The sequence below is a fragment of the Liolophura sinensis genome, chromosome 8 (genome assembly GCF_032854445.1).
Source record: "Liolophura sinensis isolate JHLJ2023 chromosome 8, CUHK_Ljap_v2, whole genome shotgun sequence".
Lineage (NCBI taxonomy): Eukaryota > Metazoa > Mollusca > Polyplacophora > Chitonida > Chitonidae > Liolophura > Liolophura sinensis.
Genome location: NC_088302.1, coordinates 55,409,704 through 55,434,475, shown reverse-complemented (window position 1 = coordinate 55,434,475; position 24,772 = coordinate 55,409,704). Strand labels below are relative to the sequence as shown.

The following is a 24,772-nucleotide window of genomic DNA, read 5'->3' as shown; positions in this document are numbered from 1 at the left end:
TTCCACGCAAACATAACCCGTACATTGGTATTTCTATGCGTTACATCAGCGTACAAGAAATGTACGAGTGATGACAACCAGGTACACGTGAACTGAATGTTGGACAACAGAACTCTGGGATCTTACAGTTTGGGCACAACTGTGCAGGTCTCTATCAGAGTTTATTGAAAGTGTCTGTTGTAGCCAAGACGCTTCAGCATTATGCCCGTAAATTCGGACCAAAAACATGACAGGAAAACTAGACCACCTAAAGCCGACAAGCGTCTTGCCAAAAAACAGAACAGAGTCAAGCATGTTTTGTACGATCAAGGAGTAGACATATCTGAACTTCCCACCAAGGTTCATCTGTTATCATATCATACCTAAATATGAGTTTTCTGTATTAATTTCTCCTTTCGGTGTGCACTAAATGAATATTTTACACATTGGTAATGTCCCATATTTGGTGAAACCTTTTAAGACACCGGTGTTGACATCTGGCTTCCATTGGCTGGCTTTCCTCTGTGTTGAAATGTCTGTCAGTAACCAGCTGCCGGTCATGGGTTCCCTCCGGGATCTTCCCAGTTTTCGCCCATGATAATGTAGGCCACTGTCTAAGTCAAATATTCTTAAGTGCGGTGTAAAACACCAATCAGAGAAATAAATTCGTTAAGATAATGAATGAAGTGAAAATTCATATCCATTTTCATGTCTCCTCTGCTTTTCTGTGTCTTAATCAAACATGTGTCTGTTTCACAATTTTCTCTCTTAATATATCAGTCTTAATTGGTGTTTAACATGAAACAGTCCTTATTTGAGGCATTAATTAAGCATTTCATTTTGATGGTGCCATAAAACATTTCAGCCTAGTTAATTGTTGTTTAGCACTGAAATCCTGTTGATATACAAATTAGAAAAATCTGGTTATTCATCAGCAAGCAGCGAACATGATGAAGGAAAAAAGATTGTTGAGCTTGATGAAAACATTGTTTAAATCCAATTTTAAATGGTTAAATATCAGCACAGTGATTTGATTGTTTAATTTTGTTCATTTTGTGTCATATTTTCCTGTTTACAGATTCTGTGTATATACAATGCTGGGCTGGACAATGGTGTGACAAAGGAACAGATTCTCTCCCTTGTTCAGATGTGTGGCCACATCACAGAGATTGTCATGATACCCCAGAGACCATACTCGTTTGTTGTGTTCTCAGACATGGCAGAGGCAGAGAAATGCCAGGCTGTTTTGAATGGTGTGCGGATTTCTGCAGAGGATTCTGGAGCTGCAGTTAACGCTATGCTTCACCCAGTGTTTGTGAATCATGGTAAGGTGCTGGTATAAAATGTGTGCTTCACCCAGGGTTTGTGAATCATGGGAAGGTGCTGGTATAAAGTGTGTGCTTCACCCAGTGTTTGTGAATCAAGTTAAGGTGCTGGTATGAAGTGTGTGCTTCACTCGGTGTTTGTGAATCATGGTAAGGTGCTGGTATAAAGTGTATGCTTCACCCAGGGTTTGTGAATCATGGTAAGGTGCTGGTATAAAGTGTGTGCTTCACCCAGTGTTTGTGAATCATGGTAAGGTGCTGGTATAAAGTGTGTGCTTCACCCAGTGTTTGTGAATCACATTAAGGCGCTGGTATGAAGTGTGTGCTTCACCCGGTGTTTGTGAATCATGTTAAGGTTCTGGTATGAAGTGTGTGCTTCAGCCAGTGTTTGTGAATCATGGTAAGGTGCTGGTATAAAGTGTGTGCTTCAGCCAGTGTTTGTGAATCATGGTAAGGTGCTGGTATAAAGTGTGTGCTTCACCCAGTGTTTGTGAATCATGGTAAGGTATTGGTATGAAGTGTGTACTTCACCCAGTGTTTGTGAATCATGGTAGGGTGCTGGTATAAAGTGTGTGCTTCACCCAGTGTTTGTGAATCACGTTAAGGTTCTGGTATGAACTGTGTGCTTCAGCCAGTGTTTGTGAATCATGGTAAGGTGCTGGGATAAAGTGTGTGCTTCACCCAGTGTTTGTGAATCATGGTAAAGTGCTGGTATAAAGTGTGTGCTTCACCCAGTTTTTGTGAATCATGGTAAGGTGCTGGTATAAAGTGTGTGCTTCACCCAGTGTTTGCGAATCACGTTAAGGTTCTGGTATGAAGTGTGTGCTTCAGCCAGTGTTTGTGAATCATGGTAAGGTGCTGGTATAAAGTGTGTGCTTCAGCCAGTGTTTGTGAATCATGGTAAGGTGCTGGAATAAAGTCATGTATGACTGGTTTGTACCATGGTGCATGAAGCAGTAATGCATGAAGGAGGATGGAAAGCTTTGTTTTATTTATTTATTTATTTGATTGGTGTTTTATGCTGTACGCAAGAATATTTTATTCACTTATACAGTGGCATCCAGCATTATGGTAGGAGGAAACCAGGGAGAACCTGGGGGAAACCCACGACCAGGAAAGCTTTTTAGATCATGTATTAGCTGGTTGGGTGGTTGAGTGATTTTTATAAATGTAGGATTCTCTTTCAGAACAGAAAGCACTGTCATAACAGACCAGGTATTTGTCACTCTTTACCATTCTTAAGGTTAGCAGATGTTAATACCACTATGTAGCTTGTGATTCCTGAGGGTAATCAGAAATTTGTCTTTTTGTCCATGCACATATAGCTCCTTGTGAACAGACGCGGTTCCAGCCCCTACCACTGGGTCTGATCCTGAGGGAAGACTTTGTGTCTGAAGACTATGAGGCTGCGCTCCTGGCAACCATTGACTTTAATGACGTATCTCCAGGAGGTAGGCTTCTGCAGTCTGTGCCACCCATAACACTGTGTTCTCAGCCTGTGATATTGCTAAAATAAAATGACACTACCAGTGTATTTTGTCGTGTGAAATAAGAGAATCTGTCTGATGTTCATTAAGTAACTAAATGGTGATAGTTAATAATGTGACAGTGTTTAAGCTTATTGTACTGAAGCGTAGCTTGTTGATAACTTTTAACAAATGATGCCAGAGGTAAATGAGGGCCATTAAAGCAACAATGGAGACTGATTACATTTAACCATGGCTATATGCTTAAGAACTGTTTTGAACAATTTTTTTTTTTGTATTTTTTCTTTGTTTTTTATTTAAAGCCCAAAAGGACTTGAAGCAGAGAAGAGTGAAGCACTATGGGTATGAGTTCCTGTATGGTGTGAATAATGTGAATCCTCACCAGCCACTGCCCCAGGGAATCCCTAAGGAGTGTGAGCGACTGATATCTGAGGCTTTGTCTGCCGGCTTCATCGCACACAGACCTGATCAGCTGACAGTCAACCAGTATAGTCCAGGACAAGGTAAGCAGTGTGAAGTAACACATTATTGTGTCAAATTACTTTTTTTGGCTGATATCAAATATCACCAGGAATCTAATACTTGGTACTATCAAAAAACATTTGATAGCTTCAATATTTGTTAAATATCTACTAGATTACTTAATGTATGTGTTTGTTTTTTCATTGATTCTGTACACCGATGACATGTTTAAGAGTATTTCTCTTGTATAAAAGTAGTTTTCAAGTTGATGGAAGGGCATTAGGAATACTTTAGAGGAAACTGAGCACAGCCCAGAGGAAACTGAGCACAGCCCAGAGGAAACCGAGCATAGCCCAGAGGAAATTGAGCATAGCCTAGAGGAAAGACACCATGTTTCCTGTAACTCCCCATTTACCTGATGTAAATTTGTGGCCAGATTATCAGAAGCTGAATTCAAGGACTAGCCTTCTTGCCAGCTGAACCAAAAAGCTGGCCCAGCTAACAATGAAAATGTTTTGAAAAATATTGATAAGTGTTTTGTACGTGTTTTTTGGATGAAAAACCTAATTGGTTTTGTTTGTGTTGGTAAACGTGTCTGTTCCCACTATTACAGGTATTCCCCCACATGTAGATACACCTTCAGCCTTTGAAGATGGACTCATGTCAGTTAGTTTAGGATCACAGGTAAAAAGAGATCAGTTAGAAGAAATTATTTCCTGGGCATAAAGCTTAACAAAAATCTTCCATTTTCTTGTCCTCATTTCCAGATGTGCAGGTGAGGGGACCTACATTGAAAGAACAATGGGCATCTGACACTCCAACTGCCTCTGTTTTAAACATAGAATTGCAGTTGACAATACAAAGTTTTAAATAGCAACTTGAAGTTATAACATCAGCTTTTTCCATAAGTAAATGTCCGGCCGTACATAGGAAGGTCAGGCAACAACCTGTGGATGGTCGTGGGTTTACTCCTTGCACTTCTCGGTTTCCTCCCAGCATAATGATGTCCGGCGTCATATGAGTGAAACACCAATCAAATAAATACATAAATCCATAAGTAAATGAGCCAATCATTATACAGGGGATGCTTATGCTGTGGGTGTAATTTAGAGATGGAATAGCCCTACCTCTTTCCGTTAATGTACACTGTTTGCAGTATTGACCATAACGTCAAAATAACATATGGAACTACTTATGTCCTATTCAGCTCTAAGCATTATGTTTTCTCTGGTTTTAGGTTATCATGGAGTTTCAGCATCCAGATGGCCGCCATGTGTCTGTTCTTCTGCCTCGACGAAGTTTGTTGGTGATGACTGGAGAATCGCGATATGTTTGGTCACATGCTATCACTCCCAGGAAGTCTGACATTGTTACCTCCCCTGCAGGAGGGCTGACATTGGCCACCAGGGGGACACGGACTTCACTCACATTCAGGAAAATCATACACAACCAAAGTAAGGGATTAAGTATGGTTGACATTGCTCAGCGTTGAGATTGACAGACGATGTCTCCGTATCATTGTCGGAATTGATCATCTGAGAATTATCACTGAAAATTTTAGTTTCTGTAGTTACTTATTTTGATGCTGTTACAGAATACATGTAAATGTCATGAATTTCAGTGGCCGAGAAATATTCTGCCTGTTCTGTTCAGTTGCCAGTGAATTTTATTACCGCTATTTCTCAGGCTGTGGTTATATAAAATGGCAAACTTATTCACAATGATACACCTTAATCATTTGTTGTTTGAATTTTGAAAGTCTGGGTTGGTCAGCTTCAGGGATGCATAAGAAATGTGTAAGGTTCTGTCTGTGGAGCATAAAGCTGTATATGAGGCAAATGCGCATTAAACTTTCAGGAACATTATATTCACATTCCTTTGACCTGTGCTTGTTGATGTTTACAGATCCACCAGTTCAGATTAACGCACCAGGGACAGAGAAGTCAAGGTGAGTTCACCAAAAGTTTAGACATTTACTAAACTTAGTTACCTGTGGCATATTTTGGGTATTGGTTCTCTTTCAGAGAAGTTGTCATTACTGAGATTGTGTTTTGGAACATCTTCCAAAGATCAATTATGAGAATTACATGTCCACTATTTCTGTAGAAAGTAAAAGAACATTTAATTATAAACTTTATGGGTTGGTAAAGAGCAATCTTCTTTGTTTCTTATAACCTAGGTTAGCAGATTGGGTATTTGTTTCCTGTTTGGTTCACTGTTGGACATTCTCTGTAAAACAATCATTGTGACACAGTAAGGTCTCATCCAAGCTGACAAAAAACATGGGATAGTCTTCAGTGAGACAAACCTTGATTGTTCATTATTGGGGCATTATCAGTAGATCAAAGTGTAAAGTAGAGACTGTGTAGAATCAATGTTCTGTGTATTGTAACACTTTATTTTGCCCTCTGAGATATGACGTATTGTACACCTGTAGAGTGCACCTCTGGGCCAGATCTTGCTAGAGGTCATTATCTTATTGTCATGAGTAGTCATAATTTAGTAGTTCTTTTTAACTGAATTACAATTATTTTGTTTGCTGTTTGTTTTCCAGAAATGAGAAGAAGAGCCCAGTTTCTGAACAAGAAGCAGCTATCTTAGAAACAACACATGTTCATAAGGTGAGTTTGAAGGTGTGCCTATACATGGAGGGTAATTGTGGTGTGAATGTCAGATTCAGATACAGTATATTGATATTCTTGTTCTTCCAAGAAAGGTGAAAAACTTATCATTTTGAGCAGGGTAAAATATTTTCTGATAAGATGTTACTTCTTCATTTCACCAGATACTTAGGAAAAAGATTTGGTTCCACAAAGATTTGAAGTAGTGCCAACTTTCGTCAGAATATCTGAGGAAACAAAACTGAAAGACAATTAAACTTTTTTCCTTAGTAGGACTTTTATATATGATCTGTGAACTAGCCATGTATACATGTGTTTGTGTATGCTGTCAGGTGTATGAGGAAATAGCAACACACTTCAGTGACACGCGTCATACTGCCTGGCCTCGCATTGCAGAGTTTATCAAATCTCTACCTGTCGGGTCGTTACTGGCTGACATCGGTTGTGGAAACGGAAAATACCTAGGCTTGAACAAACAGATCTATGAGGTAAAAAGGGAAGAGAGTCTCTGCTACATGCAAATGATGTTTTTCTTAACATGTGGGAACTTTTTTCATCACCATTAAACAATGGTTATAAACGAAAACTGTTTATTGCAGTATATATTTTTTTGTCGCGAGTTCAAACATTGAAGAGTTGTGACAACATTTATTATTTGTACACTAATGGTATGCTGTCCCTTCATTAAATGTAAATCTATGATGAGTACTTATTCCCTAGGTTGCATTATTCTCAACTAATAGGTACTTGTTGATTCCAGGCCTACTGTGTGTCTGCACATTTATGTAGATGGTGCTCCACTAAATGTTTTACATTTGTGAAAATCTTTGTGTGAATATTTTATTAAAATACTGTTCTGAGATTCATTGTGTATTTTGACTCTATTCCTGTACTCGACAGGTGTGTTCAGACAGGAGTGAGAATTTGGCCAGTATCTGTGCAGGTAGAGGCCATCAGATATTTGTGGGAGACATACTGTCTGTACCACTGAGGTCGGGGATCTTTGATGTCTGTATTTGTATTGCAGTTATACATCATTTATCCACACAGGTAGGTCCTCTGCTGGCAAAGTATCCTCACCTGCCATTCATTGGTGAAGTAAGTCCTTAACAATGATCCTGCCAAACTGTAGATAATTTGTTGTCCCCGGAATCCATAAGACAATATGAGCATTTGTGGAAAGGCAGACAACTCCATAATACTCTCCTGTTTTGATGCTGTCAGTATCTGCATAAGATATTCTTGACTGTTAACATGATGGTGGCAGCATCCTGTATGATTACTGGCATGTATAGTTGTTTTGTTCTAATTACAGACAAGAAGATTGAATGCGGTGAGAGAGTTGGTGAGGTTGTTAGCTCCCAGGGGACAACTTCTGTTGTATGTTTGGGCAATGGAACAGGAAAGGGGCAAGGTGAAGTCGAATTACCTAAAAGTCAAGAAAAGACAAAAAGCTCCAGTGGGTAAAGAAAAGGAGAAAGGCAGGGGTAGGATAGGCATGGAATCTGTCTCAACAAGCTGTGGGGAGGTGTCTGGTAAATACAGGCTGGCAGACACCATACAAGAGGGAGCAACTGTTCCTGTTATTGACGCATATGGTACAGGAACTTCAGTGTCAATAAGATCACCTACACAAACTTCATTATTGCCATCTTCATCTCCAGAAACCTGGGTGACTTCATTTGATGTGAATTCATTTGCTGTGACTTCTGCAAAGGACACTTCATCATTAAAGGCTGACTCAAAACCAGATGGGTCAGCCATGCTAAAACCAGCTGATTCACTGCCATCTGATTCATCACCATCTGATGCAGCGCTATCAAACTGCACACAGCCAACAGTCAATACGGACACATTATCTTCCCAGCCAAGCAATAAAGTAGGATCTAGGTGCACTGCTATGACTATAACAACTACAACAACTACCACGGCTTCAGCAAACATTGAGCCCGACCTTCAAACATCAGCAGAAACTAAGACGGTGACTGAAGACACTGGACCCCTCAGTAATCATCTCTCTGTGCACGTGAATCGAACGGCGTTTAAAGAACAGGATGTACTTGTTCCATGGCAGCTGAAAAACAAGAAGGCCAATGTTAGTGAAGACATTACTCAGACATCTGAAATAGATAGCTGTATGACATTTCACCGTTATTACCATGTGTTCAGACAAGGGGAGCTGGACTCCCTGTGTGAGACTTTACCAAATATTGTCATCAAAGAGAGTTACTATGACCAAGGCAACTGGTGTGTTCTACTGGAGAAACTCAGCCACTGAACATTGTCATGGGCTACACGTCAGTAGTCCGACTGATTTTGAATTTTGGTGTACATATATTATAAAAAATATAACATTATTTTAATGCAGTTGTAACTGTGTGAAGTTATTTCATTTAACCATGACATGTTGTTGTGACGAGTATCAGTAACAAGATGAATGGGGGGAGAGAGGACCTTGAGTCAGTGTTACATCAAGAATTGATCGTAGTGCAACACCTAAAATGATGCAATCTATCATTTTCTACTACTGTAATGTCATACATGTACCACGTTAAATGTGATGTCCTACGATGAACTAGGAGTGAGTTGGTGCCACAGTCATGCTGTAAATCGTTTGCTGTGTCCCCATTGGTGAAATATGCCACATGGCCAGGGACAATTAAGTCAGAAGTGTACTAGCAGTTAAGCCAGGTATTAGTATTAGAGCAGACTAAAGTGCCATTTGTTCTGTATCAGGGCAAAACTGGTATTAAAATTTAAGCCTGGCTTCACTTTTAATAAATTTTTAATATTTTTTTTTATTTTTCCAAAGATGTCCTTTTGGGAGAAGAGATTTTCATTACCTTCTTACAAGTAATGGTATTAAAATGAACATCCCAATAACAGCAATAAAAACCAGATGTCTGGATGAACAATCTGATAATCCCCATGTTAATCTATTGTGTGCGAGTCCAGTGTACATGCTACATAATCCATTAACACTGTTCCCCCAGGCACCGGTCTCCTCCCACCATCATGCTGGCCAGCATCATGTGTCTGATGTCTTCAGCGTGATATTTCCGAGGCAGCTCCACTTTGGCAGCAGGTATTCATCCTGCCACAAGAATGCCTGGTGTATGTACACACGCCTAATGACTCCACATGGTCATGACTGGTAAAAATTGGAAGCACAAAGTAAAACCCATGCATATTTCATGTAAGGGCAGCCAAATGGGCTTGTGAATAGCATCAGCAGCTTACTGTCATCAAGGTCTCACAAACAGCGGAGGCGAGGAGTCTTTAAGAATTCCCTGCCTGAGCTTGAAATTGAACTCTGGATTGAAATACCAGGCTGTGGTTAGACATTGCGGAGGAACCTTGGCAGGGGAAGAACCAACCCTATTTCAGTTTGTATGAATCTCGCCTGTCAACAAATATACAGAAACTTACAACCAAAGGCAACAGCATTAATCCGTAATGGACTTTATTTCATTCACCCCTACATCGAGTCTCACACGTGCATAACAGCATGTAGCATGCAGGGTAACAGAATTATGCATAAAGGTATTGAAGTATACTGAATACATAATATGCTTTCAATTATGAAAAGAAAATAACAATAAATACGATTACACCTGCAGACATGACTGCAGTAACATGCATTATACAATTAAAGGTGATGATAAATATCATGATTGATATTTTCATCTAACTTGTCTGCAAAAAAAATCACATTCTTTTGTATTTGGGTGAGGTGTATTTCAGGTATACAGTCTGTCCTCAGACACACCATGATTGCATTTATCTATCACTATCAAACCTCTTGAGAAAATGGTCAGGTACACCTTTAAAAAAAATGCATAATTGATGTGCATGGTGATCGAAGGCATACAAAGTCTGCATAATAAATGTAACAGGTGTTGAAATATTTGTGAAAGTCCTAAGAGGAGCCATATTCTTACACCTGTATTTGAAATGAATCAGGAGCTGATGGGGGCGCGACCAATCCCACCAACATGACCCCAACACCATTTTCTTGAAGTTTTCATTTCTCACATTAATAGACAGTAGGACATAACAGTAGAAAGTGATAGACTGTAACAGCACACACCTTGCGCCACCCTCAATTATGGAGATAACAATAGCTTTATGTCCTGATTCACGCTAGCTCCAGATCATACAATTTAAAAATATGCCACCTCCCAATTTTTAAAGCTTAAAAATCTGGGGCATACATATCATGAATGAGGCTAAAAGTTTGGAGTGTTGTACATGTAAGTGCAGTAAGTACAAAATCAGTGCCAAGGATGAATAGTGCATACAAATTATAATCCACATAACTGCCAAAATGTCAAATAAAGGGTTTTATATCATAACCTGTGGACTTGCCATATAATTTCAGAAATGACATCTCTAATCCTATAACCATTTCACAACTTTTATACTGAACTTAGCCAACTTCTATTGTGACACAAATTCCTTAGCAGCAGTTTGTGTTGTGACACACAAATTCCTTAGCAGCAAATAATGAAACAGAGCTTGTATAATCCTCAAAATCTGCTTTATAAACAACAATCCACCTTTCCAATGAATATTCATAACACTCTCCAACTGATGGTTCAGCTTATACATGTATGCACGAATAGTACTCAACTTCAACCATCTTTCAGGCTCCTTTTTTGGGACAGCAACTTTGCAAAACACACATCAAATTATTTCAGAAAAACAGGAAGGCATTAAGGGTAAATTTACTGAATCTTCTGTTCTGAAGTCAATGTAACAGTATAAAAAGCCTGTTCAGCAAACCAAGTTGTGCTTTGCAACATGTTGTGCCGGGGGAGGGGGGGAATATGTAAACAATGGTTGGCTGAGTATGAAAATATGTTTTTAATACAAGAACAACTATCAATAACTATGCTTAACAAGATAATGAACAAATGACAAATTATCCATAATTTTTGGTAGATATTTGTACTGTTGCTATCTACTTGGCTTACACACTCCTTCACAACTTGCATATATATATGGTGTAACCACAGTAAAAGTAATATCCAAGTATTGATCTTTGTATTACCAAAGTATGTGTTTGAAATGAAGGGACATAAAAACAGAGGAAAACGGTTGAACAAATAGTACCGAATTTACACCAGATTCGTACACTATTTCTGGCAAATACGAACATGGAATTATAAGTCACAAATTTGACAAACCAAGCTACTGATACCTTTGTCTCTATAAAGAATCCTTGGCCTAGTGACCAGACTCAAGTTCTTAAAAAATTGCATGGGTGTGGTCTAGTATGTTGAAAATGATGAAATCAGCATTCATAAACAATTTGTTCATAAACAAGCGTGTACACACAGACACTGCTTCAGAGGTTTTCTTCAGCTGAGAGAATACAGCTTATGTTGATGGTTATTATAGCAACTAAAGGATGCTGGAAATATTTTAATACAAAAACGAGGTTCAAGAAGCATTCTACAATCCAATATAAGATATGCTCTTCAAAATGGTACCTGACAAACATGCACCATTTATCATTATACCTTATTTCTCTTTGTTACTGAGTAGTAGTCTCAGGTACCAGAGAAGTTAACCACTATCCGCAAAGGTCATAATGCCATTACCATCCCAAAAGAAATCTTAGCGAAAAATAAGGTAGTAGTCTGCATTGGACAGGATGTTTCAAAAACACTTAATTTTTCTTAGAAATTAAAATGGAAAATAGTACTTTTCACAAAACAAATCATACCGTACATACACTATTTTAGAAATGTTTGATATTTTTAATGAAAATGACCTTAATCTAAGACTCCTATCAAGTAGAATACAGGTAATTTTTCCACACATCTGGTGACCATGCAAGGTACCTGTATCTTCATTTACTCTACCGAGATAGCAGCAATATTTAGCTAAAGCTAATGCAAACTCTTTTTATCCTTTATCTAGTTGACCAGACACCAGACTTTATGAAATGCTTTCATTTTTCAAAATCACCATGATGTTTAGACATGTTAACACTATTGAGTTCAAAAAGTTTCTTACTAAGAGCTACATACTTACCAGCATTCCATATACTCTATTATTTATTGTATTATGTCCCATTACAATTAGTTAATTAACACTTCAATGGAAACAAACTAAATGGCATATTTCACACTTAATAATAGCACAAAAACAATTAAAATAATAATAATGTAAATTTCTTCTGTAAAATGATGCATCTAATATGATGCACATTTAATATTAAACATTAAAATATCTAGAAGATCTATAAAATCAAGAAAAGCTACCGTGAGTTGTTGTACATGTACTTGACACATTCAACTAGTTTAACGAGAATTCGACACTCTGTTTGTTACAATTTGTGGCTTTCAACTCAACACAACTGTCATTTCCATGAAGGTCATTCCGCAAGTTGGTACCAAACACTGCTCATTGTGAGCTTGGCTTATGGAAGAAAACTCCTCTAGAATTGCGCATACACGTAATCCCTACTGGTATAAATATGCCATTTGTCTGTATACCTTGATTAACTGACCTATACCCATCTTAACACAGCTAACACTTTTGAAATCACCATTGCAAATTGTGTTTGGTAATGTTGTGTAATACTCACTGAAAGGAAAGATAGTGCAAAATATTGAAACGTGGAAGCTTCATATATGCACAAACTAAGAACATATATTATTACACAATTATGGTTTTTATAGATTAGAACATGGGTAAAAAGGCAGTAGAAAAAAGGATAAAATTTTATGTCATCTATTTAACATCTACGCATAAAACCTAAACTATGTAATGGGCATGTTCCACGTAGTAACTACATCAACCCCTCATCAACAGCACATTTTACATGTAATGTTAAACAGTTCTCAATCATTAACATGTAAGTTATTATTGCATGTTGTTTACCTTCAAATGACAACCAAACTACATAAATGAATAAAGAAACTATACACATAAGCTTTGAATAAATGTAACATACACAAATGTAAATACATGTATTTCACCAACATAAATACCTTTGTTTAAAGTAATTAAGTCAAACGCAAGACTGACAATCTTAACTACATATGCTAATCTAATAGAAAATTCTAAACCCTAAATACATGTACATCAACCTCAAGTGACAATGACTATGCAATATGAAGGGTGCATATTACAGGTTATACATACATACATACATACATGTACTCTATAAGATGCATAGTTAGAAGTTAGATCATACAGATGTAAATATGTGTAATACATAAAATAGTAAGTTATAACAAAAGAATGTGTAATATGGCACCTTTACGCTAACAAATTAGCAGTCACAGACTGAACTCCATTGTGCTAAATTAAAGCTTGTAGGCCGTCACTGATAGTAGTTCATCTGGGGCTGTTGTATGTAAGGGGCACCTGAGTGGGGGTCATAGTTCTGAGGTATGTTACTGTACATATATGGGTAATGATGGACTGGCATGGCCGAGGGGGACGTCACAGTGGAAGGGTAGGCCCCGTGGTGGGTACTGATGCCTGGGGGCACAGAGCTGGGGTAGTTGCTACTGGAAGTCATTGACCCCGGTGAGAGGTCAGCCACCGAGTGTGAGGTCACTGGGGCACTGTCGTGTACGGGAGAGGGAAGAGGTGGCCCTGCCAGGTGGGAGTCACGCATGTCTCGTAAATCTCTGAGCTCGTTGTGTCCAGAGCGAATGTCACGCATGTCAGCCAGTCGCATGTCACGCATGTCTGGCACTCTAATATCCCGAAGATCGGTAAGGGAGGTAACCTTGGCATGTTCTCTCAGTCCAGCTACCCGCAAATCCCTCACATCGGGTGTGCGCATGTCCCTGATTTCTGCTGCTTGTAATTCCCTGATCTCACCCGTTCTCATATCCCGCAGCTCAACGGGACGAATTTCTGGTGCTCTAAGGTCTCGCATATCCTGGATATCTCGCATGTCCCGGATGTCTCGTATATCCCTCATTTCATGCATGTCACGAGGGTTGAAAAGAGCTCCCCCATGGGAAATGGCTGGCATACCTGAATGGGCAGGGTGTAAATTTTCTTCCCCATGGCTTGATATTGATGGCACAGGTGCTGGAGGCACCATAGAGATAGGCACTGATGGAAGGCGGGGCGGGATTGGAACTGGTGACATGGGCAAGGGATCAGGAGTGGCGTGATTGCTCTCCCTTTGCTCTACACTCACTGACGGTGGGATGCTTGGAGGCTGGTGGGACATAGCCTGTAGCGGTCGCGCAGTGCTCAGTGAATTATCAGCAGAAGTAGTCACTATAATATCTTCATCCATATCAGAATTTAACTTTGGTGTTACGAAATAATCACTTCTTTTCTTTTGCTCCTCAAAAGTGTTTTCCTTCCACTGTTTCGAGTCTCTCTTATGAACCAGTATCATGTGACGCCTGATGATAGACTTGTCACTAAAACTTCGACCACAAATTCCGCAAGCAAATGGCTTTTCTCCGTTATGCACACGCTCATGGCGTAAAAGAGCTTGTTTCTGTGTAAACCCCTTGCTACACACACTACACAAAAAGTCCTTAGTTGGTTTGTGAATTTTAGCATGCACAACCAAAGCTGATTTCTGACGAAAAGCCTTAGAACAAATCTCGCACACAAAGTTCTTTGCTTCTTGGTGCATGAATTTGTGTTCTTTCAGAGACTTCTCATAGGCAAAAGCTTTGTTACACACCTCACACACAAATGGCTTGATGCCAAGGTGCACATTGGCATGCTGAAGATAGGCATGTTTCTGGGTAAAGCTTTTACCACACGTGGGGCACAGAAACATTCTCTTGAGGCCGAGATGCTCAGATTTCACATGGTTAGCCAGGATGTACTTGGTACAGAAGGATTTACTGCACTGATCACATGAGAAAGATGGTGGCACATAGCTCTCATTGTGCCTTTCCTTGTGAGTCAACATAGTTTTACGATCTTTGTAAACTCTACCACAAATATCACAGGGGTAGCGCGTATCAACATGCCTCATCATGTGTCGTTTCATGTCTTTCTCGAAACTGAACTGTTTGTCGCACACAGGGCAGCGACAGCTACCTGCCTCTGTTCCATGCATTCTCCGTTTATGATTCTTTAACTGGCCTTTGTTTTTTCCAATGAAGTCACACTCTTTGCACTTGAAGGTTTCTGCTCGTACCTCAGTTTTTCGAGGTCGTCCACGTTTTCGTTTCACAACAGGTTCGTCTGGGGATGGAGCAGCCGGCTGTCGTCTTGTTGGGACTCTCCTTCTTAGGGACTTCCGAACAGGCAACCGTTTTCGGCGATTTGACTTCTTTGGTTGAGTGCTGTAGTCAGAATCACTGTCTTCTTGGGCCCCTTCATCGCTACTAGCTGTTTTGATGGGGATTTTCCTAGGACGTCCTGCCTTTCTTTTATTACCTCGGGTCTGCGGACCACTTTTGGTTCTAACTGGTCTTTGTTCAGGTCCTACATCAGCTTCTTCAGTGTCTTCCGTCGTTTCTTTGGCAGCACTCTTTGGTGATTTCTCAGTTTTGGGCACAGTTAGATCTTCATTTTTGCACTCTATGACCTGTTCTCCCTCAGTGGCTTCGTTATCATCTGCATTTCCATCATCATGATAATCATCGTCGTCATCAGCTTGTGATGGCGGGATAGCCTCGTCAGCATCAACAGGCTTTTCAGGAAGATTTACTGAACTGTCATTGGCATCTGTTATCTTTGCATCACTTTGTGCTTCCGGAAATTGCTGGACCGTTATCGAACTTGGAACCGCCGAACTCCGCGTGACAACCTCAATAGCCTTTTTAATTTCTTCCTTATTGCCTCTACTGAGAAGATCGGCAGTGCTCGGCATTCCTGGACCCACGCCTTCGAATATAATGACTGGGTCTGGGGCTTTGGGCCATTTTCTCATGGTCTTCCATGGCGACTTGCTCGCACCGTCCAGGTTCCCTCTGGGCTGCACACGGGTGTTATCAGGCACCCGAGGGCCCTGCGAAGGCCACGGCTTGGTGGCCAGAACTGCCATCCTGTTCTGACGGGACAGCTGTCTGCCACACCCATCTTTAGCCGAGCTCGGGTACGATACCATTCCCCCATACTCCCCCTCCAGTAAATCGTGGGCATCCTTCACGCTATCCCAAAAGCCCTGCAGTCGTATGTCCTTTTTGTCGTCTGACATATACAGCGTGACGCCGCTTCGTTGCACGACATCTTCAAAGATTTTCCCCCGGTCATGGCAGCGCAGCGACTCCACAAACTCTTTGGCGATCTCCGCCGTAACCACGCCAAAAATCATGATGCAGAAAACTACAAACCGTGTCCACTCAATCAGTCATGACTGGCCAGTTTCTATCGATCAGTTATCGTCGTAAATAAGTCAGGTGAGAAGCAGATGTTGTCTAGTGAGTTGTGCACTCACTGCTTGGCACAACTTAGAAGAAATTTTCACTTTTCCTGGCGACGAAAAATACAGTATGGCGGTACGGGCCTGCACAAAAAGCCAGCACGACATTCTGCTCGTCTTGGGGGTGTGAACACTTTTCAAAAATGACCTGTGCCGCATCCGGTGGCCTTCACTCGTAAATTATTACAAAAAAAAAACCACAACACCATATAGACCATGAGTGTCGCAAATTTCATCACCTCTTTGTTAAAAACACCAAATTATGGGATGTGAATGACCATCGGTCAGAGTCTGAATGTAGACCAAGCAATTGGCAGAGGTACATCTCCACCAGAATTAAATTTTTGACGTGGCAGGAGATTAATTCTTGTAACAACGCCCCCTACAACACTGGTGTACATAGAGATGGACCGGGTCCGGTGCTTGGCATTTGTGCAGATCTGCATTTGGAGACTAGCAGATAATAAATACGGCCCACATCACCCTTCTGGAAATGCGCACAGCTTATTATATACATAACGTTAGGCATGGTTAGGGGATCTGACATCTGCTGTGACTAATGTGTGCCAGTATGCGTCAGTTAACCGCTGACAATCTGTTAAGACTTGTCTATACACTGTATAGTGTCCAGCATAAGTTTGCTCTGGTACTGCATATATGTAACTCTTCACCAAATATCTCATTTAGTTCTATCTATATATAATAGTCCCTGGATCTGTTCACAAACCAGTACATATCTTATGCCTTTCACTTACTTAGTATGGGATGCAAATGAGGAAATAAACACATGTACGTGACATGGTGACTTTGAGATAACTTTTATTGTTTCGAGCACTTGGGTTCCTCGCAAGGCGTACATGGAGTTAAATGGGCAAAATGCCCATTTTTGCCATTTAAAGTTTTAGATGATAATGCAACTATCATATCAGAAGCTAGATACACACTGATCCCTTTTTCAGAGAGAATTTCTTACATGTACCTAAAAGCTATATTTTTCATTTTTTATTCTAAAATCTTCTTCAATGCCTATCTCACCAGGGTTAAATTTGCATTGTTTTCACCTAAGAATGTCCTGAAGTTTGGCTCAGAGCAGCTGTGATATCACAACAAAACTATGAATAATACTTGTACCAGTGGGCCAACACGATATTTTATTCTCGTGTACCAATGTATCTTCTTTCACATCAAACATACATGTATATGTTTTGTCTTTCTCTTTCAAGTATCTAACATGATGCGATTTCTGCCGTTTGGTGAAAAATTCTTTTTCCATCCAGTCTCTGTCAGCAAAAGTTCACAAATAAAGGTTTCCTTTGCAACCTGTTGTGGATAGTTTTTCTTTTTTCGATTCATATTTTCCATAAACTTTCCTCAAAGAGAACCTACCCAGCTGACAACCTGTATCTAATAGTATCAAAATACATGTATGACATTCAAATATCTTTCAAAGATTTTAACATATGTTTGAAGTGGAATTGGTATGTCAATTAAGTTTTGTAGACATACCCTCAGTTTGTCTAAACTAAACAACACATGTAAAGATTTCATCAATGGGCATCTTAAATGCAACAAGAATAACAACAAACACTTTCTTATAGCAGCAGGTGAAAATACATTTGCACACCTTGTACTTATGCAAACATACATGCAACATTTGTCTCTTGTTATACAAATGCACACTGCATCTAGATTTAAACATTTATGACATCTGAATTTCACTACTGTTTTTTTTTCATTACATTTTGAAACTGAAAAACACCATTTTCACAAAAGAATGGCTTTCAGATAATTTAACATGGTGCAGAACATTCTAGTGCATGCCACCTGACTTCTAGTACTTGTACAGAAGACAGATTTGAGACCTCTGTCCAAAACTTTGACAAGTAGTTCTACCTGACATACTTGATGATTTTCTTGGGTTTAACTGTTTGCGTCATTATTTCAGCAACATTAGGACAGTGTTCCTTGGGCAAAAAATATACAGTGCTGCCTCAATGGAATACGACACAGACGTCATCAGACATAACAGCCCCGTCACAGTATACTAACACCAGTAGCCTAATTGGCATGTTCCGTTATGCTAATCTGATCTGATTGTGGTTTTACCCTCCCAGTTACAGTATAGCGAAACTGTATAATCAGTGCTTGGGTCTCAAACAAGGAAGGAAGTAACCATCACATCCAGCGGTCTGACAAAACATTAAACTGGGGACTACTTTTGGCAAGGTGAGGTCACTAAATGCACCATCACAGTTTATTCCTTTCTGGTACTGCATCACAGACAGCTAGACAGCTGTATCATGTGACCCGTTGAAAATGTTTGGCAACAATGTTTGATCAGATTTATTCTACCAAGGGCATCTAAAAACGTTTCACCAAAAGTAACTTAGAGTTGATAAAATACTGAAAAAGCCGAGGAGCTGGAAGTTGGGTGAACTTCATAAGTTCCTACAGGAAAAAGGTGTCACTGCTACCATTTCAGACTTCTGGTCTGTGTGAAAACTCAATAGGCCAGTGAGGATCCCACCTCCAATAAAAAGTATTGGTAACATCAGAGCGATTTACAATCACAGAACTTTCCAATGCTTCATTCAAACAGATGAAGTCTGCAATCTTTTTTCCTCTAATGTACTTGTTGCACTTTGTTACAGGTACAGGATTCCAGTATGCTGCCGTTTCCTGGACAGAATCACTCGATCACCACGTCACAAGAGGAAATAGCAAGGGAATTATTATCTGTCAACACAGCCACTTGTGACTGTTCTTTATCTCAATTGTTACTTCTAAATCATACTCCACTAATACGTTATTTGAATAATCAAAATGTATATTGTCCAAAAAAAAAAAAGAATTGCAAACATAAAACTAATGTACGTATGTGAATAGACAATGCACATTGTAAAAAAAACAAAACAAAATTGTAAAATGTATTAATAAAAGCACTCATTTGTCAGGCCACGACATCAGAAAGAAAAGTGGCGCTAAAATCAATATTTCAACAAAAAGAGCAAGTTCAAATACAATTGGGTTCAGTTTCACAAAGATGTGGTACAGGTATGATAATTGCACAGTAGCAGTGACATACAAAATACTGTACGACAAATGTACATCCAAAAAATGTTGTATGTCGCTTTGTGAAACTGGGCTGAGGTGTGAGCTGACTTGAAAAGTGTTTGAATTTACAGTGGCATTAATGTACCAGCAGTTCATGTTTAACATTATACACCATTGCAGGTTTTAACACAGGTGATAATTTTGTTTCAGTTAGTAATAGGATTGACAATTATGTAATACTACAGAATAGAAAACATCACATACAACAATACTGGCCATGTTCATCACACCAGAAAAGCACACCTGACTGATGCATTAAAAGTACAACTATTATCTGGTGTGAGAGGCAAATCACAAACTATATACACAACCTTCTAAACAGCAATGATAACAAGATTTCAGGTGATCACAACATATGACCCAACAAATGTATTTGTTTGAAATGTATAAAAGAATACCAGCAGCATTGTGGTGAGTATAACTGCTGAGGGGAATCTTCATGGGTGTTGGTTATGTGGTTACCATGACAACCGCCCAAATGGACAAATGTGTCCACCAAAAATGGACAAATGTGAGTCGCGAGACATCACCATCTACATATGTATGTATATATCTACCAAAGATGAAAGCTCTATGCAGAAAACAGTTGGAGTTATAGCCCAGACTCGAAATCATATCTGTTTGTATAGTATATATAGGGAAACTGGCGATATGGTAACCATGGCAACGGCCATTAACAAATGTTAGTGACGACACTTCGTCATGAGTGTATAAAGATATCCACCAAAAATTAAAACAGTTGGAGTTATATCCCGGACACAAAATTATATCTATTTGTATAGTATGTAGGGAAAATGGCTATGCGGTTACCAAACAACCACGCAATTGAACAAATGTGAGTCACAACACATCGTCATCTGTGTAACTATGTATCCACCAAAAATTAAAACTCTCTGTGGAAAACAATTGGAGATATACTCCAGGCATGAATACGAACAGACGCACAAAATCATTTCATTTATTTATTTGATTGGTTTTATATGCCATACTCAAGAATATTTCACTTATACGACGGCAGCTAGCATTATGGAGCCACGACCATCTGCAGGTTGCTGGCTGACCTTCCCACAGCTGGAGAGGAAGCCAGCAAGAGCTAGACTTGAACTCACAGCGACCGCATTGGTGAGGGGATTTTGGGTCATTACGCTGCGCTAGCACGCTAACCAGCTGAGCCACGAAGGCCTCCGCTATAAAATAATACGCTCCGTCTAATGCCGGTCAGGTATAAAAATGATTAACATGTATATATCCTAAAACTGGCAAAATATTTCAAACGGCTCAAAAAATCAAATAAATTATGCATTTAAAATAAACTGAAATGCAAATGCAAATGTGGCAAAATGGACTTTGTTTCCTCATCATAATGCCTTAAGTTTATCACTAGATGCAGTGTTAGACTCTATCCACTTTTGCAGGTCCAAAGGCACAGGGGGGCTTTCTGTTCCTACTCCTAATATCTTGTCCACCACACTTTGTGGGGAAACTTTAATGAGGCTTATCTTCACGAGGGCTACTGCACATACAAAGTTGTCAGGCCTCCTCTCAAATCGCTGCTCCATATAAAATGCCTTATCGTCCCAGCATATAATCTGTGGAGGGAAAATTAGATGTGATGTTTATTTATTTGACAAGAAAAGAGAGAAAAATGATCCATTCATCAAGTGAACAAACCTGAAAAAACTAACACTGTCTTACATTTGATACATCTACTGACATGTTCAATTAGCCTTAAATGTTTGGAAAGTTTGTTAATTACTAGATTGTATATATCCGTTCCACGGCATGCCATGAATATTGTGTAACTGAGAATTCAAACAAATAAAGCAGAAATGCTACATAGAGCAAATTTTAATCCAACATAACTTGGTACGGGTATTAGAAATTTGATTTATGAATAGTTGCATAATGTTTTTCCACACAGTCCTTGCTTAACTCATTGACAAACCCTGCAGCTCATCCATGGAGTAAAGCAAGTTACACTTACTTTAGAGTGAAGGTGGATGATGTCAAATAGCTGCACTGACTTCCTGTAACGTATAGAACTGGCGGAGGTAATAGCACTGCCACCCAGGGAACTGACGGTATCCCAAACTGAGGTTTCTAAAAACCACTTGTAGCGAGCAAAATCAGCCTCTCGCAAGTAGCGCCCATTATTCATATGCCAGTTAAAATCCATATCTGTTGTCAAGCAAATAACTGTACGGACAAAACAGAGAACTACATTTAAAACAGTGGTTATTCCATACATTTAAGCAAAGAGATATTGACCATACAAATTGTCATGATTGAGAGGTCTCTAGTGGTGGAATATAACTCTGAAATCGAGCAACGTAGTTGGGAGAGTTTCAGAAAAACGGCTCCAAATGTGTTGGATTGACAGTAAGGGACATTTACAGCTGTTTCACACAGGCATTAAGTCTTCCCTTTCATAAAGCGATGTCAGCCAAATGTTCCTCTAAATTAACCAACCTAATCTTATGCTGGCTTAAGCAAATATCCATGGCAATAACACAAATTGAAAATACAATTTAGGGCCTATCCTAATGCCTACTGCGACTGCAATCTTGACAACTCACCAAATGTTATGATATAGGCTTGGAAAATGTGATTATTTTTCACGAACAAACGTGATTCCCATGGACCCTTTTGGTTTGGTGAGTCTCGTAACAGCTTAGTTTATTACAGAGAACACATGGTTGATGCCAATTTATGCTCAGGAAGATTTAGTGCCCGTGCGAACAGACATGAATGTTCCTTACCATCCATCCAACACATTTGAGTCGGTTTCTCTCAGTAACTCTTGCAACTGCACTGCTCGATTTCAGAGTTACATTCCACCACTATGGGGTCTCTTATTTGTATGCTACATTGATAAATGATGAATTGAGGCTGCACAAAGCATTCTCAGCCCTATCATAGTTAAGGCTACAAGTTTTCTTTGCAAGTATAATGGAAATGGTGTTGTTGACAAAGATTTTTACTTGCTGATCTAACTGAGCTGTAAGGATGAATATAAAAAAAGGTATGTTAGAGTGTACACGTAAATCCAGTCAATACCAGGCCCCTTCATCATATAATTTCTCTACTTATTTTTATACTTTTCAGCCATGGTCAGCTTTATGGGTGGAGGGTGTTCTTAAACTGCTGATCTTTGGCAAGTTACCGACAAACTTTCCTACATGTTGCACACAGATATGCACAGAAAGTCACCGAGACATATCTTCAGTATGACCAGTTGGAAAAAAACTAACAACACATGTAAATTTGAAATTTTCTTTCTGGATGTCAAATCCTTTTCTTACATTATAACCAAAGTACAGTCCATCAAGATGACCTCAGCATGTTATTCTGAAATTCACCTAGCCAGGTCTTCCTCTGGGTCAGAATGTTTTTAGCCAGTCACTTTAGCCACTCATCAGATTTTGTGGCTAACACAATTTTTCTTTAGCCACACTTCCATAGCGGCCTTGAGGTAACCTTTTGTGATCATCAACTGATTGAATGGGAGCAGTATCCATGACCCTTGTAGGTCTCCATCAGTAATTCATTTTTTCTGCCTTGGTGTAGCTGCTAAAATCAGTTTGGTCTCTTCCAGATATATCTGCAGTTTATCAAACGTAACATTAAGAACAACTGCCCTTAAAATAATGGACCAATGCTTCACAGCATGTTTTTGTTTTTTGAAAAAAAAAAACATCAATCCTTTTTTCAACCTTTCTGTGTAGGATCCTAGTAAAATGTCATTTCCTATATCAGAAAAAATTGTTATGAAATAAATTTCCGACCTCAATGAATTTAAATGCAGCACTATGATCAATACATTGGAGTAACAAAGTACAACAGGAGAAAACCAGGCGGCGTACACATTTATGTAATGGAACATACTCTGAAACATTTAATTTACTTCGGAACCACAAAAAATAGTCTATTGAAGTCGAAAAGTTTACATTTTTCATGGGAAGTAACTTGATTTACAGTTGTAACTCTACCTTGATTTATCTCCCTTGATAATTTGATAATTGGCGATGAAAAGCATCCCCCAAAATGCCATGATACTCATTCCTTATTTGACAAAAATCGTTTTCAAGCGTTATTTAATGTAAGTCAACTGGCAACAATGCTGAACCCCCTTTGTAAATGTCCGTCAAGTAATCGCCATACAAATTGTGTTGTTGTTGTTTCGCGGAGTTGAGGCCGTTTGAAAGTTAGTGGATTGTTTTCAATAGAAAAACTGCGAAAATCCACTAAAACCCCGAGAAAACTCTCATGGTGGATTTTATATAACGTTTGTATTTTTTCTTAAGTAAATAAATTTTTCGCCAAAAACATTCGCATTTCTTCAAATTTTATCGCCATTTCAAAACAATTGTTCTAAACTTGCGACCATGGCGAGTGTCAGAGGAAGCCCTGCCTAGCTTAACGAATTAGACGTTTTATGATTAGCACAACATTCATTAGATTAACATTCACCGTAACCCTTCCAGAATTTTAGACTAATAGAGATAGGCTCTCCCACGTTTAGCATGAAAGACTGTATTTATAAAACAGTCAGCACTGCCAAAATACGATGACAGTCCATGGAGAGATCAAGTATTGGTTTCATCAGATGCATCACCTTTCAAAACATTGTCTTCTAACAATCCAGCTTGGAGTCTTGGTTGTATCATTTTACGGCCCATCACGTACAACGTCAAGATCACAACTCTGATGAAATAGGCCACGTCAAACAACATGTAGAGAATAAGGCCGAGGGAGATAAGAAACCAAAACATGGTTGCTGCTTGCAGAGAATCTAGGAAAAATTTCAACACAGTCACAGTGACAGTTTCCCACTTTTTTACTTAACGATGTTGTCTTTTTTTCTGAAGAGTATTATACACAAGGGAGGTAACCCATTCCGTCCCAAGGGATTCCACGTATGTGGTAGTTCAGGTGAGTAGAATGCATAAGATGAAATAAAGCCACATAAATAATAAATAAAAATAATAATAATAATGAACATCTTGCTTTGAAGCCATAGTTTTGTTGAGGCATGTGCAGACTACATGTATGCCTAAATACTGTTTTGCATCTCGTAAATGCAACAGGCAAATGTCAGAAATTGTTGAAAATAGACCTCAATGTTTAATTCAACTGAACTAGGTTGGCATTATGTCCTCTATAGAATAGGCCCTCTGCCTACATAATTTTTTACAAAATGTTGAGTTCAAACTACTATGGCTTTAACTGAAATATCTGTTGCTTTTTCAATAGATGAACTGATTTAATTGCTGCTTATATCATGGTGGTTATTATTGTGGAGAGAGGAAACAAGTGCCTGGAACCACAACATGATGGCCCTTTCTCTGTCAATCGAGCCCACCTGTACCATTATGCAAGTTGCTTTTTCTGACTTAATTACTGTTTCCA

General features: G+C 39.2%; 3 protein-coding genes across 3 annotated transcripts; 1 reads left to right on the top strand and 2 right to left on the bottom strand.

Moving 5' to 3' along the window:
- Positions 1–97: 97 nt before the first annotated feature.
- On the top strand, positions 98–8,241 carry LOC135473027 (alkylated DNA repair protein alkB homolog 8-like). The gene is made up of 11 exons (XM_064752800.1): positions 98–339; positions 1,058–1,304; positions 2,630–2,755; positions 3,094–3,294; positions 3,867–3,937; positions 4,491–4,707; positions 5,159–5,201; positions 5,808–5,874; positions 6,207–6,362; positions 6,775–6,924; positions 7,190–8,241. The coding sequence occupies exons 1-11, from the start codon at positions 202–204 to the stop codon at positions 8,150–8,152; spliced, it is 2,379 nt and encodes a 792-aa protein (XP_064608870.1). The 5' UTR covers positions 98–201; the 3' UTR covers positions 8,153–8,241.
- A 1,088-nt stretch (positions 8,242–9,329) lies between these two features.
- LOC135472991 (GDNF-inducible zinc finger protein 1-like) lies at positions 9,330–16,320 on the bottom strand. The gene has a single exon (XM_064752753.1). The coding sequence runs from the start codon at positions 16,139–16,141 to the stop codon at positions 13,214–13,216; it is 2,928 nt and encodes a 975-aa protein (XP_064608823.1). The 5' UTR covers positions 16,142–16,320; the 3' UTR covers positions 9,330–13,213.
- Positions 16,321–19,062: 2,742 nt separating this feature from the next.
- LOC135473061 (protein THEM6-like) lies at positions 19,063–24,130 on the bottom strand. Its single transcript, XM_064752855.1, has 3 exons — positions 23,979–24,130; positions 21,348–21,559; positions 19,063–20,952 (listed from the first exon to the last, which is right to left on the bottom strand). Exons 1-3 carry the CDS (start codon positions 24,094–24,096, stop codon positions 20,722–20,724), a joined length of 561 nt encoding a protein of 186 aa, XP_064608925.1. The 5' UTR covers positions 24,097–24,130; the 3' UTR covers positions 19,063–20,721.
- Positions 24,131–24,772: the final 642 nt, after the last annotated feature.

Coding starts and splice junctions, on each gene's coding strand:
- LOC135473061 (XM_064752855.1), bottom strand. CDS start 24,096: ATGTTGTTTGACGTGGCCTATTTCATCAGAGTTGTGATCTTGACGTTG. Junction 21,560..23,978: donor AGAAGACAATGTTTTGAAAG/GTGATGCATCTG, acceptor TTGTCCGTACAG/TTATTTGCTTGACAACAGAT. Junction 20,953..21,347: donor TCATCCACCTTCACTCTAAA/GTAAGTGTAACT, acceptor TTCCCTCCACAG/ATTATATGCTGGGACGATAA.
- LOC135472991 (XM_064752753.1), bottom strand. CDS start 16,141: ATGATTTTTGGCGTGGTTACGGCGGAGATCGCCAAAGAGTTTGTGGAG.
- LOC135473027 (XM_064752800.1), top strand. CDS start 202: ATGCCCGTAAATTCGGACCAAAAACATGACAGGAAAACTAGACCACCT. Junction 3,938..4,490: donor CAGTTAGTTTAGGATCACAG/GTAAAAAGAGAT, acceptor CTCTGGTTTTAG/GTTATCATGGAGTTTCAGCA. Junction 6,925..7,189: donor TACATCATTTATCCACACAG/GTAGGTCCTCTG, acceptor TTCTAATTACAG/ACAAGAAGATTGAATGCGGT.